This window comes from Hippopotamus amphibius, chromosome 10 (assembly GCF_030028045.1).
Source record: "Hippopotamus amphibius kiboko isolate mHipAmp2 chromosome 10, mHipAmp2.hap2, whole genome shotgun sequence".
Classification (NCBI taxonomy): Eukaryota; Metazoa; Chordata; class Mammalia; order Artiodactyla; family Hippopotamidae; genus Hippopotamus; species Hippopotamus amphibius.
In genome coordinates, this window is record NC_080195.1 from 23,326,001 (window position 1) to 23,345,548 (window position 19,548).

The following is a 19,548-nucleotide window of genomic DNA, read 5'->3' on the forward strand; positions in this document are numbered from 1 at the left end:
TTATAATATACTGGATTAATGTAGCCATTTAAAAATCTTCATGTTTTAATGTAAGCAGTGCAGTGTAATTGGATGAATAGTAGGATTCCATGGGCTAACCAGTGTTAAAACAGAATAAGCCATTAGAAAGTTGACTGGAGGAACTTAGAGAAGCCAGGGTGGGGTGTTAAAGGGATAAAGTTTCCTGCTTTTATAAGGAACTTCTTGTTGAACTCTAAAGACTTGACAATTACATGTTTTGTTTGACAGCACTAAGTGAATTTGCTAATAATGAGGTTACATTCTCACACACGCACACACACATATACATGTGTATATGTGTGTGTGTGTGTGTGTGTGTGTGTGTATAGTTTAACTATCTAGGCTGATTCAGACCCTAAATTCCTGATTTGCCTCTGCTACCCACCTCTCTTTGTGTCTGACAGCACTAAGGAAATTTCTTAATGATGAGGTTAAGCACTTAGGTGTACAGACACATCTGCCTATACTTGGGCAGTTTCATACCCTAGAGATTCTTGATTTGTCTTATCCTTTAAAAAATATAACCAGTGCGAGGAATGGCCTAGATTAGACTTAGGTTTTAAGAAGTCCTATCAAGGTGAGAGATGATGATAAACTGACGTTGGGTGGGACTGGGGTAAGCTCCTCCAGAATGAAACTAGAAGCCTGATGTACCTGGTGCTAACTTGCGGCCCAGATGCCCTGTCCATTTTCTGAGCCCTGTACATACGAGTTTATGAAACGTGGTGTTTCTCTTTCTTCAATATGTGTTCCCATGAGTCTTCCTCCTTTCCCTCATGCTTAATGGAAACTTTTTGATCACCTTGGCAGAGACCCTGGTTTCCATGAGCCTTAAATAAAGGTAGAAAATTTGGTCATACAGGTGGGACAACCAACTGAATAGCACTTGGGACAAACACTAGAGAATCCCTCAGAACCCACCTTGTGGGTAATTACGTGGCTTTTTTCTTTAGAAAGGATAGAACAATTGTCCATTTAATACTATAACAAAGCTAGGAGTCTACAACAGCATAGTGACCCTTTTATCCTGTGGTTAGTCCGTCCTTGGCGTCTCTAGCAACCTGGCCTCGTGAACCAAAACATACTTTCCCAGGGCTACAAAAGGAGCAAGTCTTTAAGTCCAGTAGGTGACCATTGTCGGGAAAAAGGAGCTTGACCACCAGTTGCATCTGGAAGCCAGTGCCAAGAAGAAACTGGAGCTTGACCAAAGGCTGGTCCATTTCTGCTGAGCTGCAACCAGAATTAAATGCCTGGCAGGCCATATTTAATGGTTGTGGTCATTCATTTTTGTGGGGGTGAGATACGAATGGGAAATCATTGCAGGCCAGCAAAGCCTTCTTTGGAGCTGAAAGGACGGGCAGTCCTCAGCATGGTTCAGTCTGGCAAGTTGGTTTTTCAGCTGGTGCTTCTAGAATAAGCAAAGAGCGAAATCCATTTATACTTTGTTTAAAAAGAATAAAATAATGTAACCAGTGTGTAAAACACAAAGATCCACCCCGCCCTGCCCTGGCCCCCGCCTTGTGTGTTTAAACAACCCAGCTCTCTGGGATTTATACTGCCTGACATACATGGAGCTCTTTCTAACTTCTCTGCCCCTGAAACCATGTGTATTTCATGGTCCTAGAAGAAATACAGAGCCTCCTTAGGTGTTGGAGGAAAGTCAGTGGTCCCTCTATTGTTGCCCTAGTGAGAAGTAGGACGACACCCCTTTAACTGCAGCCAGGATGCGTGACCCTGCTCCTAGGGCCTTACCTCAGAGTCATCAGTGCCCTTTTTGGGGTTAGATTTTATCTTTAGAGTAAGTACGAAGGAATACTCACTGATGGTCAGAACTGAACTGTGAGTGAATATTTCTACGAAGTCAGGTTTGTCTCTATAGAGCAAGGACAGGCAGAAGACGAGAATTTCTGAAGATAAAAGTAGATGGGCAGGACCCAAGGTTTGTATTTCCAAAGAAAGGAGATCCATTTGGGTTTGTGTTGATTCTTTTCTTTTTTTTTTTTAATTAAAGAAATAGTTTATGCTTATAAATATATATATTTTAAATATATATTTATTTATTGGCTGCATTGGGTCTTTGTTGCTGCACACAGGTTTTCTCCAGTTGTGGCGAGCAGGAGCTACTCTTCATTGTGGTGTGCGGGCTCCTCATCACGGTGGCTCCTCTTGTTGCGGAGCACAGGCTCTAGGCACATGGGCTTCAGTAGTTGCAGCACACAGGCTCAATAGTTGTGGCGCATGGGCTTAGTTGCTCCGTGGCATGTGGGATCTTCCTGGGGCAGGGCTTGAACCTGTGTCCCCTGCATTTGGCAGGCGGATTCTTAACCACTGCGCCACCTAGGAAGTCCCTATGCTTATAAATATTTAAATGCCAGCGTATATAAACATATAAAACGAAAGTTCTCTGTAATCCCACCTCCCCTCCCCACTGTTAACCTATAGTTAATATGGTATATATTCTTTCAGTACCTTTTTTTTTTTCCTCCCTTTTTTTTTTTTTTTTTTTTTTTTTTTACTTGAGCGTGTACTAGTGTATAAAAACACTGAAAGAATCAGGATTTTTCTGCTGGGCAATTTCTGGTGTTTGCTTTTTTACTTAATAATCAGAAACCTTGTTCTATATCAGTAGATAAAGATATCTACTCACCATTTTAAATGTGCAAGAGTTTGAGCGTTTTCTCAAACTTTTTTGTGAATTACTCATTTACCTTTGTTGAAATTGAACTTATTTAAGCAAACATAAGTATCTTTCAGTCATCATTCGTAGAAATGTGAGTGATTTTCCTATTTCCCATATATTGATCATTCTGTCCTTGTCAGTAAGTGCATAGTCCTGAATTTTTTGTGGTCTGTTTATGACTTTTTAGGTCTCTTGAGATTTCAGTCTGTTTTTCTTTTTCATTTTGCTCCCTTAGTTTTTTTTTTTTTTTGTCTCATTTCTCTTTTTCGTCTAAATTTCTGCTCTTACAATGTTAATCTCTTCTGCCTTTTTGTCACATGAGTGTTTATCATTTGATGTTGTAACTGTACTGATATGATTGTGAGGGAAGTGTGGTCATCTCGTTTTGTTTGCCACGTCATCACCAGAGGCGTTGACAAGCAAACACTTACTTTTTCCCATGAATACATGATACCCTGTAGATTTCTAAAATCAAGGGGAAAATGTATACTGTGTGCCTAGGACTGTGCTACACATGACTCAAAAAAGCACTTTCACTCTCTAAAATGTCCACTGCAAGATCTTACCTGCGAATCCACTTGCATGTTTCGAAAAACGGTTATGCGAAAAGAATGATTTAAACATACAACACATTTGAAAACTTCTTTTGGAGTCTACATTTGTATGTGTGAGAATGTGGATAGATGGAAAGTCTGCAGAGGATGGGTGATCATGGAAGCACCCTCCTGGGTTTTAGGATGTTTCAAGTAAGTGATTATACACAGTTATTCACAAGTCATTAGAAAATGAGAAGTTGCCTTTCCCAATCCTGTGAATTTAAGAGGAACTTCAAGAGGTCAGCTCAGAGCAGCTAGAGATGATGTCTAAGACCTTTCTATAAACAATTAAAATGTACATAGAAAATGCCCATAGTCTTTGTACCCTGTTTACAGAATGCAGCCATTTGCTGAAAAGTGTGTGTGATTATTCTCTACTATATACTGAAATGAATAAGCATTTGTCTATGGGTTTTTATTTTAATGTCTAGATTACCTACAAGATAATGTGTGTTCTTTGTTAAAGGGAGGGCGTTTCCATTTCAAGGCCTGTTTTGGCCTTTCTATCCAGGAAAGCCCAAGACTGACACAATGACTTGACTTATTGAATTAGAGTTTATTAAATTGGAAATCAGTCACTGAAATGTGGCTTGTCTTGCCCCATGGGAGCCGGCAGTGCCATTTAAGAAGACGCAGCTCGTGTTATCCAAAGTGGAACCGTGGCCTCTGCAGGAATGGTTGATGGCTGAGCCAGGAAGGCTCTGGCTGTTATCCGCACGGGAAGATTTCTCCTAGCATTTAGTCTTTCAGTCCTGGTGGGGTAGAAATGAAGTTGGAGGTGCAGCCACAGAATCCATTAGCGTCCCTTTGGGATAGACCTGTCAGCAGCTTCACGTCTCCAACTTCTGTGAGGCATGCTGTGTCCTTGACTATGAAACATGCTTCCCCGTGTGTCTGATAAAGTAAACATCTGAGCTGCTGACGGCGCAGTGCCAGGAGCGTCTGTGTCCATAGATGATGCTGTAAAAATAAGGTTCCCCTGCCACGAAGTTCATTTGACGTCAATAGTTTGTTTGGGGGCACTTTTTTCTGAGTATTTGATCATGGGTTTTACATGTCTCTTAAAACTTTTATCTTACTGCTTGGGTTCTAAACTGGTTACTCTGTGAAAGAGCTTAGCTATCTCTTGTCACAGAAAGCTGCATATTCCTTCAGTGACTGTAAGCTCCTTGCAAGCAAAAATCATGTCTAGGGAATTCCTTGGAGGTCCAGTGGTTAGGATTCTGTGCTTCCACTGGCAGGAGTATGGGTTTGATCCCTGGCCGGGGAACTAAGATCCTGCATGCCGCACCCCACCCCCCCCGCCCCGTCCCGCAAAAAAAAAAAATGAAAGAAATCATGTATAACCTTTGCAATTTCTGTAGACATAGCAAAGGCAAAACCCAGAAGTGCTTTGTGATGTTAAGGCTCAGATAAAACAAATGGTGCTGAGAAGAGTAGAGAAACTGCAATGGTTTAAAACATCCCCAGGATTCTAGGTCCCAGTCACCATGGAAAATCATGGATTAGATATTCAGGAAGTATTTTTTTCCCATTCATTATCTATGATTTTTTTTTTAACTTAATGAAATTTCTTAGTCTGAGGAGGTCTAGGAAGGATTCAGAATACAAAGATTGCAAGCATTTGGGTTTAAGAGACCTTTAGTTGTCCTCATAACTTCATAATGTAAGTATTTAAGAGTTATTTCTCCTAGTTAATCTATCTGTTCAGAGGAGAGAATAGCTCTTCAGTGAGAGATGAGATGTCTTGGCAGGTTTCTGAGACAATAATGGGCTTCACTAGATTCGAGGAAATGTAATTCGTGTCCATGTGTAAATGCCAGACATCTTAGTTGCCTCTGATTTGATGAACAAAACAGAGTGGCCTTGAGTCTCTTTTTAATCCATGGGTAAGTGGCAAACTTAGGCCTAAGAGGAGTTCAGTTTTTTGGGGTTTTTTTTTTTTTTTTTTTAGTATTTAACAGTTGTTTTTTTTTGTTGAGATACTAAGATAAGAATCTTCTAATTCTGAAATACGTAAAAAAGTTTTCTCTATAAACTTCACAGTTTTTATTGATACAAATAAAATACATTACATATTGATACAAATAAAATAAATTTATTGATACATTATTATGGTTTCCTAAATAAAGGAAAGTGATAAAAAAAATCTAGGCTGTTCTCAACAATACATTTATATTCTCTAAAACATGCTTATTATAGAAAGATAGAAAATACAAATATGCTAATAAAAAACATTAAAATCACTTATTAGGACTTCCCTGGCAGTCCAGTAGTTAAGAGTCTGTGCTTCCATTGCAGGAGGCACAGGTTCGATCCCTGGTTGGGAAACTAACATCCTGGGTGCCACATGGCACACTCTACCTCCCCCCTGCCCCCATCAGTTACTGAAATTCCACCATTCAGGGTTAAATCATGCAGCTATAAACCTTATGGCATATATATCCTACAGTGTATTTTTCCCCTTTTCCATATACTTACATGTGTTGGCTTTTTGTTTTACAGAATAAAACTGAATGTACTTTCCCCTTGAACATCATTTTTATTGGTTGCATAATAATACATTTTATGGATGTAGATGAACCTTAATTTATATCAAGTAATCTTTTGTTGATAACCCCCAGATTTGCAGTGGATTTTTTTTTTTTTTTTTGATAAATTGTTTGACTTGCTGCAAGTTTTGAAAGCCTTTTTCTTTAGAATCACACTGTAAGTGGTGGTTTCCTGAGTTAACTCCCCAGATCCTAACTGATATCTGTCACACGGCTAAGCTTCCCTGCTGGGCAAATGGTACTCACAGCATCTGCTTATCGTTATTTCCATGGAAACCTCTGTAATCCGGTCAGCACCTGGCACCGTGCCGGACACAGCAGGCATTCAAGAAAATCTGAATGAATGGAAGCTGGGATTCCCTCTCTGTCCAGGTTGTTCTAGCTGGAGCAGCCAAGTAGAACACATGGTGTTCACTTTCTGGAATGTGGGAAGAGGGACGTGGATAGCAGGGAGGGCACACAGGAGAGCAGGATTCCCTTGTCGGTGTCTTTGGCAGCTGTCAGTAACTCAGCCTTGCAGCTTTGATAAAGAAAGTTCTTTGGAAAGAGTGTTCATCACTGGCAAAGTTGAGAGAGAAGGGGGAGGCAAAAGGTATGTTGAACACCAAACTTGACCTTAATTGCAGTTTATAAAACAGTATACCCAATAGCACACACAGAAGATTTATACCCACAGAAGATTTCTCATGTTCTAGGCCATAAAACAAGGAATTGAAGGGCAGCTTTTTAAAAGCATATACTTAGCATATCATCCAGCTATTCCATTTCCAGCTATTTATCCAAGAAGCAACAAAGCATATGTCCACACACAGACTTGTACAAATTGATACATGAATGTTCATAGTCATTTTCTTTGTAAAAGTCTAAAACTAGAAATAACCTCAATGTCTCATAAACAAGTGAATGGATAAATGAACTGGGAACGTGTTCATACCACAGAATACTACTCAGAAATAAAAACAGACTGTTGACGCATGCAGCAACGTGGGTGAATCTCAAAATAATTATGCTAAAGTGAAAGAAGTCGGACCAAAAAGGATACATATTTATGGCTCCTATTTGTATAAAACTTGAGAACATACATACTAATCTATAATTTCAGGAGGCAGATGAGTGATTGCTGGGAATGAGGAGAGGAGAACAGGTGGGAGGAAGATTAAAGGGCCATGAGATACGGAAACTTGTGGGGTGATGGATATTTTCATTATCTTGATTGTTGTGATGGTTTCACAGGTTATACGTGTGTCAAAACATCGTAAACAAGATGTACAGTTCATATGTCAATTATACCTCCATAAAGCTGTTTGAAATGTAAATAAGCAAATAATAAAAAGGCATTCATGATTTGGGGGCTGTTTACTTGATCATACTGTTTATTATACAGCTACATGCAAAAAAAATTGGCATGACCTTGTACTGTACACTTTGCTGGACCAAGAGAAGGGTCTTGCTTGCTCATGTGTGTATCTTTGAGCCAGAATCAATGGACAGTGTTAGGATTCTAGAAAATATTCTCTTCTCACCAAGGAAAAATCTTCCGTAATTATAGGTGGTTTGCAATTGAACACTGATTCCCTCTCTCTGCCCGCCTTTCGAGAAGTAACATGGTTTCTAATGAGGAACCCAATCGTGTTGAATTGGCTTGAATAGAGAAGAGGAATACAAAAGGTGGGGGTGAACCCAAGCTCATAAAAACTAAGTAGAATGGTTATTTACCTGGATCTGGGGGTGAGGAAAATGGGGAGATGTTGGTCTAAGGATACAAACTTCCAGTTAAAAGTTGAATAAGTTCTGGGGAGCCTAATGTGCAGTGTTGTGAGTGTATGTAAAGTACTGTGTTATAGGTGTACTTGAAAGTTGCTGAGAGTAGATCTTAAATGTTCTCATCACAAAAAAAGAAGTGGTGATTATGTGATATGATGGAGCTGTTCGCTAATGCTGTAGTGGTAATCATTTTGCAACGTACATGTAAGTTTATTAGATCAAGAATTACATCTTAATGTTATGTGTCAGCTGTATCTCAGCGCTGCGGGGTGGGTCTGACTTATGGCACACAAGACTCACTAAAATAAGTAGGAACAAAATGTGATGATGATGATTCAGTGGTTACTCCTTGCCTATTGAATCAAGGCCATATTCCTGAGCCGATGACGTGGTATCCCCCGTGGTTTGATGCTCTACTACCTGTGCGGTTTTGGCTCCCCCTTCTCCCAGAATACACTGCGCTAGCCCCCTCTTCATTGCCTTGGTTATTGCTTTTTTTCTGCCTGTGCCTCTTCCCTACCTCTCCTCTTTATATCTAGGTGGTAAAATCCTACCTATCCTTGAAGTTTCCGTTCAGTTGCCAACAGGTTTACTCTGATCCTCCCAGCTGGAAATGTCACCTGTGTTCTGTATCTTAACACACATTAAGTACATATCTTGTACCCTGGGCCGTATAGGTATAGGTCAGCCAAGTCTGCCCTGCTGTTTTAGGACTGCACAGACCCAGGGTTATGCATTTGGCTACTATTTAGATGCATTTCAGTTGTTTAATAAACTTCACATTTATTAAAATTACTGTAATTATCAATGCCAATGAGGGAAGCAATGACAAGACAAGTAGGAGAAAAAAATTGTTTCAATTGTATTTTTGAACTACATTCTGTGTTCATTTGATTAGAGCAGAGACGTGGTGGATTTACTGTCCTCATGACTCTTTTTTTTTTCCCTTAAGCTAATGTTTTAATTATGGACCCTCTCTTCCCCTCATGTGTTTAGAACCAGGCAACGGCTAGGAAAGAAGTCAGTTTGTAAGTTTACATCAGCTGGCCTGGTGACAATAATTAATAACACTGTATTGCATTTTTGAAAGTTGCAAAGAAGGTAAATCTTAAAGATTCTTATCACAAGAAAAAAAATTGTACCTGTGTATGATGGCGGATGTTAACTAGACTCATCGTGGTGACCATTCTGCAATATATACAAATGTTGAATTATTATGTTGTACACCCGGAACTAATGTTATAAGTCAGTTATACCTCAATTAAAAAAATGTTTTCTCTGTTCTCATTGACCTTATTTTGGGTTGTAAAGCAGAATAGCAATTACAGTAATAATATCTTCCTTTAGAATGTAACTTTAGAGAAAGCAACGACAGTATGCCCTATAGAAACTTCTTAAATTTACTTATAATAATGAAGTTTTATTTACTGATAATCAAAAAAAAATCAGCTGGAAGCAATTGACTCTGCTAATTCGCACAGAGTTGGCTTAATGGCATCTAACATTAGAATAGTCATTGTGTCATGAAAAGAGCACAAATTAGGTAGGAATTGAGGAACATTTGAAGAAATGTGTTTTGGGGATTTCAGGTGACTGTCCACTCCCTTGATTGCTTCTCGTATTTGTTTTCCAGGTCCGGACTCTGTTTGTCAGTGGTCTCCCTTTGGATATCAAACCTCGGGAGCTGTATCTGCTCTTCAGACCATTTAAGGTACCTTTTCTATCTTTCAGAAATTGTAAAAGGAGACACAGAGTGTTTGTATAAGCTTCATGGGGCTTTTTGGAGAAAAATGAAATGGTTAAGAAAGCACTGTTTTGAAAAGATGAGTGAGTAAAGGAGATTTAACAACTGAGTTCTAATATACATTCTCCCTTTGGAAAGACTGAAACTGCCTTTTGTCCTCCCAGCAGCTAATCTGGAGAAGTCGCTTACTGACGTGGACATGCATGTGTTTCTGTTCTACGTAGAACAGTGTGTGTCCTCCCTGTTTATCCTCTGCCACTTGGGGGTGTTCTTCTGAGTACAGATCACCCAAAATATTATCAATGACTTATTCTGTATTCGTATTTCGAACACAGTGGTGTAAGTCAAGCCCTGTCCCTAGGAGGTTCCTTGTTAGCTGAAATACTGCTGTTAATACTATTCTTTGGAGATGTAATCGGTTAAACAGGCTTTCATGAAATAGGCTGGGAACATAACACCTTTTTTTTTTTTTTTAAATTGTTTTTTTGCCATGGGCAAAATGTCCAAAGTTGCAAAACCAGGAAAACCAAATTTTAAAGAATTGCTTGGTATGAGTTGAAGGACATCTTTCCTGGTACTTAAATTAGTGAAATATTTAATGCAAGTTGTCTATCCATTGTGACTATCAAGATAAAACTACTTCAGAGGTAGTTGATGTAGCTGGAATCGAAAATTAACAGGAAATGGAACCAAAGCTGAAATAACTATGCTCTAAGGAGAAACCTTGAAGGTTAATCTCTGGAGGGTAGGAGACCGCTGGGACCGGGCACGATGTGGGTATGAGGCCTGGGCTCTCGTGGAGTGAACCTGGAAGTCATGACAGATTCAGGGCCTGTGTCTGAGCTGGTCAGGTCAGCTGAGGACATGTCCGCAGCAGTGCCTGGGCAGGGCCACTCTTCGGATTACGTGGTGGACCATCTAGGTTGCTGGTTAAAGATCTATCCTGATGGAAGCAGGACCGCAGCCACAGAGGCAGGACAGGTTGAGGGACAGCATCTACCTTCTGAGGGAGGGAGAGTAGGATGTGACAACTGCAAACAGCTGGGTAGGAGAGCAAGAAGGATGGGTGAGGGGTCAGCCAGTTAAAACCAACAAAGATACAAAGTAGAGTCTAGCTTATGTGCCCAGAAGTCACTGTGTAAAAATGGACATAACTCCATTCTGACAGCTCTCTTTCTAATGCAACAATAAGGATGACATTACAGAGGGAAACAGAAAGGTTAGCTGTGAGGTTAGCTAGAGGAAGTAGGAAAGAAAGAGAAGGTGTTGTGGGGAGAGTGCCAGCTTTATAGAATTTCCCGAGTTTCTTCTGCAGGGTTGCAGTTTTTACGGTCTCTTGTGTAGGGTGAGGACTTTTCAAGCAAACTGATCCTTTTGATGGACAAAATAGGTACGGTTTTGTATGTATATAGAGAGATTTAGCCAGCAAGCCCCTTATGAGTGATCTCACGTAATCCTTTCAAATAAGGAGAATGAAACTTGGAGCAGTTGAATAAATTTTGCTCAAGTTTACACACAGAACAAATGGCAGCGCAAGGAATCAAACCCAAGCAATTTGACGCTGCCATCACTTCTGAACTATTACGTGATCCTACTTCTCTTTCTGTGACTTGAGAGGACAGTATATCCCTACGAGTGGTCTTTTCCTTGAGTGAAATATCCACTTGTCCTTTGCCTCTGAGGCCTTCAGGGTGTTTAAGCCTTCAGGTTTTTCAGAGAGGAGGAGTACCTTGAAAAAGGAAGAGGCAGGGCTGTGAATCACAACCTCTCTGGCCAGAAGAGCTCAAGGCCTTTGAGGTAAAATGTTTACAGTAGCTAATTGGTAACATAGTTCTCTGCTGGGAAAATAGGAGGATGAATCAATCCCAACATCCTGCCCAGAAACCCCAACGCTCAAGTCAGGACCCTGGTACATTCCTACCAACCCGCTTTTAATTAAAGTCCCCGGAGGCTGACCCTTGTCTGCAAATCTGTCTCTGCACTGATATGTGCGGTGGTCAATCATGTCAAGTGGTGTTTTTTTCCCCCTCTTGTGTCCTCCATTGGGGCAGGCCACCAGTCATTGATTATTTGCAGAAATAAACAGACTCTGTGATTCTTATCCTGGGGAGACAGGAGTGCTTAAGGAAGGGAGTGAAAGGGAGTGTTTCCGTCTTCCTTGAGGATGAGCTGGAGTGACAACCCGGTAGGGACATTTTGCATCTCCCAAGCAGAATACCAGCATGAAAACTGAGGGCTGCAGTAAATAAGCCCAAGAACTCAACAACATTTACCATCACTGCCTATTTAAACTTTCCTGGCAGTTCTGAAATTTTCATTAACAGCGTCTACCAAGCACATTCTTCATGTTTTGTTGTTTTATAGCAAATATAAGACCCAGTCATCACATACTCTGACCTTCCTAACTTAATTTACCCCCTTTCCCTCTCCTAGTTCTATAAAATGAAAAAGACCTGCTGTTGACACAGACACCATTTTCCTACTATTTCCTAATTTCATGAAAATATATAGAGAACAAAAACATAAGTGCATGAATTTGGGGGCTTGATTTCTTTTAGGCCCAAGTATGCAGACAAGCTTATACATCCTGGTGCGTGTGTGTATAAAATTTGTTTTCCCAGTTGAGAGGCATTTGTGAGAAGTTAGTCCTCTAGTCATAGAGGACTCATTTTCACTTGACGAAGATGCTGTTACAATTGCTTTTTCCCCCCGGTACTCTTTATTTTTGGTCTAAATTTGGTTCTTTATTTTCAGGGCTACGAGGGTTCTCTTATAAAGCTCACATCTAAGCAGGTAAGAATTTCAAACTTGCACATACATGGTCACTTCCATAATGAGATTGGATTGACTTCCTTCAGGAATGTTACTGGGGCTCAACATTCTTGCTTTATTTCTATTAAGATTTGATTTTTTCTGTTGTTGTTGCTCTAAAATTAAGGGTGAGATCGATTGGGAATTAGCACAGGAAAGTGATTCCTAATTCCGTAGCCTCCAGCGAGAGTGTCTGAGACTATCCTCAAGGAAGGCAAATATAATGCATCCAGCATAGTTATATTGGGATTGATTTGTCTATTCAAAAGAAATTATTATTTATTATTCAGATTCACTTTTATTGCCAACTCTTTTCTGTTTTTTTTTGTTTGTTTGTTTTAATAAAGTTAAACAGGCCAGCTTTTCATTCCCAATCGGTATGAGAACTTAATGGTGAAGAATCAGGCTGTCTCTCAAAGCCTTAACAACCACAGGCAGAGTCTCAGGTCTAGAATGGCGCATAACAGGTGCAGAGTGGAAGTAGGAACCAATGAACCTGATAGTTTCTTCAGGTGACTTGAAAATTTTTAGCTGCTCGGTTTTTTGTTTTGTTTTTTTAAATGCTGAGCAACCAGCATTCTCACTGTGGGTCACTTTTCATCTCTCAGTAAGGTATTCCCTGGTTCATCAGGAGTATGCTGTGTTGCAACCATCCTTCTGGACTGAAAGATACTCAGTCCAAAGGAATTATGGCCCCTGTCTTCAGTTGGAACAGTATGGTTTACACACCTCATTAAACGCAGAGCTTTTTAAAGGCATCCCTTGGGATTGGAGATTAAAATGTTCATTATATAATTTTGATCATGCAGTGAGAATACAGGGCTTTTATCATTGTGTCATGATATTCCTTGCACTTACAGTGTACCAAAAGCTGATTCGGTTCTCTTTCCATTTTAAAAGATGAAGAAACTGAGGTACAGTGAATCCGATTTAGGAAAGTAGAGCCTTTCCACCCAAGTTTTCCTCTGTTCCCTTGCTCACTGCTGCTCACCTTCCGGCCCCTTCTAGATTTTTTTTTTATGATTCTCTAAATCTCCAGCTGTGCCCTTGAAGAAACACCCTCACAATCCCTTTGGTTCATGTGAGAAATTTGGCTAAGCCACTGAGTCATGATTCTTCTGGACTGGCTTTCTTATTTCTACCCATTGCCTGTGGTCATTTCTTTATCTTAGCTCTTCAGTTTGATGTCACCTTTGACCCGGAAAAAATATACATCCCCTGATATTTTTTTCTTCATATTTCTTTTTCTTTCCTTAGCCCGTAGGTTTTGTCAGTTTTGACAGTCGCTCAGAAGCAGAAGCTGCAAAGAATGCTTTGAATGTAAGTACAAATGATGTTACTCTTTGGGGGTTTCCTCATGATGTGGTGGGAAGTAATAGAACCTTTTTGGACAGGAAGTCGAATGGAAGGAATATGACTGCTCAGTCTAACAGGAAAGGATTCGTTAATTAGCCCTCTAAAGAGATTTTCCCCAGAATTGTGGTTAGATGTGCAAACTGTTGAATAACACTTTGCTCTCATCTCTAGCTTTTACTGTAATGTTCAAATACCTGATGATGTGGGTCTTACTTTAATTCAGCCCAGTCACATCCCACGGGGGTGTACAGTTTAGTTAGGCTTAGCCACTGAGGGTATAATGATGGACAAAGTCAAGAATAGATCGAAATCTCGGCTTTCCTTAACACATGAGGTTTTTAAGGTATGAGGCTTAAAGAAGTAGACAGGTCATCGTCCTTATTCTGATTGATTAAAAACTTGCATATACTGCTTTCCCAGAAGACATTCTGCATTATAGTTATAATAAAGGATAGTTTACTGTAATTGAGTAGCAATGCCTGTATTTGGTTTGTAAGCATTTTGCTTGCCATATTTTTTTAGGCTTTTTACCAGCTTTATTTTAGTAAGACCTATCCCCCCTTTGGTATGTTTTAAAAAAAACAAAAACAAAAATCTTCATGGGGACCAAGCCGAGAGAAGGTGGTAGGAAGCAGAATTTAGTTCTTGATGCTGAGGTCTGGTCTCAGGTGAGGAGTCACGGCTCCATCCTTCTCCAGGCAGTTGACCTAAGCAGCTATGAATGAGGTTTGGTTAAAGCTGCCGAAAGCATCTGGGATGCTTCTTGAAAGGCAAGTGGCCACTTGGCTGAGTGTCAGCTTATGTGAACTTGTTGCTATGGAACCTACAGGTGCCCTGTCAGCGGTTCCTCTGTGCACCTGCAGGCTAAGGCACCCCATGCTGGGGAGGGCTGTAGGAGAGACCCTTCCTGATGACTTGGAGGCCCAAGGGAGAGGGCCTCCAAGGGGGTCTGTTTACTTGGTGCGATGGTATCATTGTGACATGATCTTGAAAAGTTTTTTTAAGCTTTAGAAAAAATGTACACTCAGAAGAGAATGGTTTGCTTGTTATTGTTGTTGGTTTTTCGTGAAAACATACAGGAACATCTTAGGAATCCACGCACTCCAGAGAGTTCAGAATTTTTTTGGATTTGGATTAGTGACCTTCTGGTCAGAATAACTGCTTACTCTGTTCCTCTCCCACAGAACAAAATGTAAAGTAATTATTTACTTCAGTGGTACATGCTGAAGCACAGCGTATAACTAAATATTTTGATACAAAAATGGTTTCATGATTTTTGCATTACATAGATATAACCAGAATCTTCTCAATATGACTTGACTTTAAACTTAAAAATAAAATCGATTTCTATTTAGGTAATGTCTCCTTTCATTCTAACAAGGTGGCATCTTTTTTTTTTAACTTAAAATTTATTGATGTGCAGCTGATTTACAGTGTTGTGTTAATTTCTGCTGTACAGCAAAGCGATTCAGTTATACATATATATACATTCTTTTCCATTATGGTTTATCACAGATATTGAATATAGTTTCCTGTGCTATACAGTAGGACTTTATCTTTTATCCATTCTATATGTAATAGTTTGCATCTGTTAATACCAAACTCCCAAAGCATCCCTGCTCCAGTCCCCCTCCCCTTGGCAAGGACAAGTTTTTTGTCTATGTCCGTGAGTCTCTGTTTCTGTTTCGTAGATAGGTTCGTTTGTGTCATTTTAGATTCCACATATAAGAGATAGCATATGCTATTTGTCTTTCTCTTTCTGACTTACTTCACTTAGTATGATAATCTCTGGGTCTGTCCATGTTGCTGCAAATGGCATTATTCTTTTTTTATAGCTTCTTCATACATCTGTTGATGGACATTTAGGTTGTTTCCATGTCCTGGCTATTGTGAATAGTGCTGCTATGAACATAGGGGTGCATGTGTAAATTATAGTTCTGTCCGGATATATGCCCAGCAGTGGAGTTGCTGGATCATATGACAACTCTTTTTAGTTTTTTAAGGACTCTCCATACTGTTTTCCATAGTGGCTGCACCAATTTACATTCCCCCAGGTGGCATGTTTCTAAATGCAGAAATATTCTGGGTCCTTTGAAGCTGAAGTTTTCACCAGGTTCTTTTCGTTGTTCTTATAAAGGAAATAATAGCAGTTGAAGCTTGTTCACAGAATGGCCTTTCCATCGCCTTACTTTGTCTCTGCTCTGTGTAGATACATGTCACTGAAAAACAGTAGGTTTTTTATAGTGGTGTTAATTACAGTTTTTTTTTTTAACAGAGGTTTAGTTTTTAGATGTCTAAACGGTCATAGCCGTAAACTGTGTTTCCTTGCCTTGCTAAGCAGAGTATGGCAAATATCATTTCACTTTCTCTTAGTGCAGAGGGTTATATCATTACACGTAACCAGTGTTGAGCTGTGCTGTAACGGTGTGGTAGAGGTGTGTAAGCCCATCCCCGTGCCAGCTGGTCCCAGGTCACTGTGCTCTCTTGTCCTGAGGTCTCATTTTAGGTTCAATGTCTGTTGCTCATGTATTAATAACTTGGGAAGAACTCCAAGTGAAACAGGTCTAGTTCTGTTCTCTTCTGTGGACCTGAGAAGAATAACTCTTAGTATTTACCTGCGAAGTATTAAACGTGAACTTTCTTCTGCTCAGAGGTTGACTTGTGAGTGTAGAGCATTTATTAAGGTCCTGGTTGATCTCTTTCTCGATATTTTTAACTTTTATATAAAAGTATTAGAGGTTTTTGTACCTTAGAGATGGTCCTGTTAGGGGAACTGAGACCAGGCCCAGCCGGGAAGTGTAGGTTTAGAGCTTCAGCTAGAAGGAAGCCTCCGGTGTCCTGGTTCTGTCTACTTTATACAACCGCTTGCTGTTTGCTTGGGCCATGGAATGTTGCTTCATTTTTCCTGGTGGCAATGACAGACTATTTAAATCACATCGTCCATGATAGATGCCAACGATAAAGTTTGGTATGTGACCGTGGAGCAGGGTTTCTTCTCCTTGCAGAGAAACTGGGCCCATTCAGGATAATGTACTTAATCGTGAAGCTGACACATCTCTGTGACCCACACATCATGCTCTTCTCATGACTGGTGAATTAAAAACATACGATGCTCGTCGCCGTTACAAAATCTCCTCACGTCATTCACCCAGGCTTCTCTTAAAAGCTTTTCCGCACATTCCTTTGGGGGAAAGTTCCATGTTGTAATGTTTTGTTTTGTTCCACTATTGAGAAATGTAAGCCTCGATCCAGTAAGTCCTTCTATACAGAGTAGTTCACAGTGTTCTAAACCACTTGTCTGTGTTTAGAGCTTCTCTTCTTGTTTCTCTCTTAGTTACTGTCTGGTTCAGTTATTAGTATTAAGTCTTTTCCCAAAATGACTTTAAATGATTTGTAAGTCCGTTTGTTTTCTTCCATTTTTGGATTATGCTTTCGTCAGTTTGATAATTTTATGGAAAAACATGCTCAGATGGAAGTAAGTGGTAACACTGCACTTTTATCAGGGGCATTAGTCAAATCTTCTAAAGTCAATACAGTATATTTTGGTTGTATAGCAAAAACTCTCAAATGAAGCTAAAAATAACCGAAACCCAGACTTCCCTTTAGGTTATCTGTGGTCCCATTAATTCACATGACTAGAAACCCCATCCATTCTTTCACCTGACAGCAAAATGTCTAACGTATCCTTTACCGTTCACACACATTTATAATTTCTGTACCAGCAGTTTTCCATTTTCCACGCTAATGGAAGCAAGAGCTGATAATCCAAACTATCAGTTATTTTTAGGATTTGTGTATAGTTTTGGACTGTAAATCAAATACAGCGATATTGGCAATTGTAGTCTGGTTTAGTAAAAAATCGATTTGCGGAAATTTTAAGAAGAAATGGGGGAAGCAAGGCAGGTCTGGGGGGTGAGCACCCTGAGCAGAGGTAGGAACAGACCATCTGTGGCTGTTCCTGCCACCTGTGAACAGCCCAGTGTCGCCATTGTTGGGTAGCTGAAATCGTGTTTTCGTAAGTAAGAACGGTTCGCAGTTAACACGTAAGATCCGCAGGCCTGTCGTGGTTCCTGCTTGTGTACAGTTACGTGACAGGCTTTGTCTTCCGTTGGTGTTTGAGAGTCATCTAAAGTACCTAAAAAGGTCATGTGTGGCCTGTTGAGTACATGTGCGTTTTGTTTGCTCTCCCTCCTCCCCCAATTTTTTTCTTTTATTTTTTTAAGGGTTTTGTTTGTTTGTTTTTGGTGTGGACCATTTTTTAAATCTTTATTGAATTTGTTACAATACTGCTTCTGTTTTGGTTTTTTTGGCCATGAGGCATGTGGGATCTTAGCTCCCCGACCAGGAATCAAACCCGCACCCCCCGTGTTGGAAGGCGAAGTTTTAACCACTGGACTGCCAGGGAAGTCCCCCTAATTTTAAGTAGTTGTTATTGGCCTAGGTTTTATCCTAGGCTTTATTATAAATGTATTGGCACTAGAGAAGTCTGATGGAGTCAAACTGTGTACATTACTACAAATTGCCTTCACAACTAAACATTGCTTAGGCTGTCACAATAATTAGCTTTACTCTCAATCTAGACTCACTGATCTAAGTGACCTCTAATTACCATTGCAATCTCAAGTCTATTGGGTTCTTTTATTCATTCATTCATTCATTCATTTTTATTTTTTGGCTGCATTGGGTCTTCATTGCTGCGCAGGCTCTCTAGTTTCGGTGAGCGGGGTCTACTCTTTGTTGTGGTGTGCAGGCTTCTCTTTGTAGTGGCTTCTCTGGTTGTGGAGCACAGGCTCTAGGCACACAGGCTTCAGTCGTTGTGGCCTGTGGGCTCAGTAGCTGTGACACATGGGCTTAGCTGCTCCGAGGCTTGTGGGATCTTCCTGGAGCAGGGCTCGAACCTGTGCACCTGTCATTGGCAGGCAGATTCTTAACTACTGCGTGACCAGGAAAGTCCCTAGTGGGTTCTTTTAAAAATAGCTTTATTGAGATATAACTCACCCATTTAAGGTATTCAGTGATTTTTGCTATGTTACTCTTTTTTTAAGTATATACAATATATATAACAATTTGACATTTCAGTGATTTTTTACATGTACAGTTCAGTGGCATTAATACATTTATCATGTTGTGCAACCATGATAAATGGTTCTATTTCTGTTTTTGCATCATCCCAAACAGAACCTTTGTAACCATTAAGCAATATCTCCCCATTACTCTTTTCCTCTAGCCCCTGGTAACCTCTAATCTATATTCTCTCTCTATTAATTGGCCTATTGTAGGTATTGAAATTTGTCCTTTCATGTCTGGCTACTTTCACTTAGCATAATGTTTTCATGATTAATCCACATTGTAGCAGATATCAGGATGTTGTTCCTTTTTATGGCTAGATAGTATTCCTTTGTACTGATATTCCCATTTTGTTTATCTGTTCATCTGTTGACGGACACATGGGTTGTTTCCACCTTTTGGCCATTGAGAATAAATGCTGGTGTACAAAGACTTGTCCCTGTTTTTCAGTTCCTTTGGGCATATACCTAGGAGCGGAATTGCTGAGTCATAAGGTATTTATATTTTTAACTTTCTGAGGAATCTCCAGACTTTCCCGTGTCGGCTATACCATTTTACGTTCCCACCAGCAATGTATGGGAATTCGAGTTTTCCCTGTTCTCACTAATACTTGTTATTTTCTGTTTGTTTTGGGGGTTTTTTTGTTTGTTTTTTTTAAATAATTACAACTATCCTACTAGATGTGAAGTGGTAATTGGTTTCTTGATCAATACTTATTGACTACTTTCAGTAGTCCATTTGATTTCTCTTGGACTCCCACATGACTTAAAATATAGTTTCTTTTAATGGGGGTTAGTAACATTTTTTTTTCTGTGATGACAGTTCTAAGTAATGAAACTGTTACTCTTAAATAGTTTGCTTGTTAATAAAAGAAGGAAGGGGAAAAGCCAACCCTTGGATGATTCTGTTAATAAGATAAGACTTGGGCTTTGTATTCTCTCATATGCATTATGCCAG

At 39.9% G+C, this 19,548-nt stretch overlaps 1 protein-coding gene across 2 annotated transcripts in view; it reads left to right on the plus strand.

Annotated features, from left to right (window-relative positions):
* Window positions 1-19,548, plus strand: part of RBPMS (RNA binding protein, mRNA processing factor) — a 173,617-nt gene that overhangs the window by 65,052 nt on the left and 89,017 nt on the right. For both annotated transcript variants that reach the window (XM_057697830.1, XM_057697829.1), the window contains exons 2-4: window positions 9,247-9,324; window positions 12,112-12,150; window positions 13,426-13,488. In XM_057697830.1, the coding sequence (XP_057553813.1) occupies window positions 9,247-9,324; window positions 12,112-12,150; window positions 13,426-13,488 (180 nt within the window). The remainder of the gene's footprint in view (window positions 1-9,246; window positions 9,325-12,111; window positions 12,151-13,425; window positions 13,489-19,548) is intronic.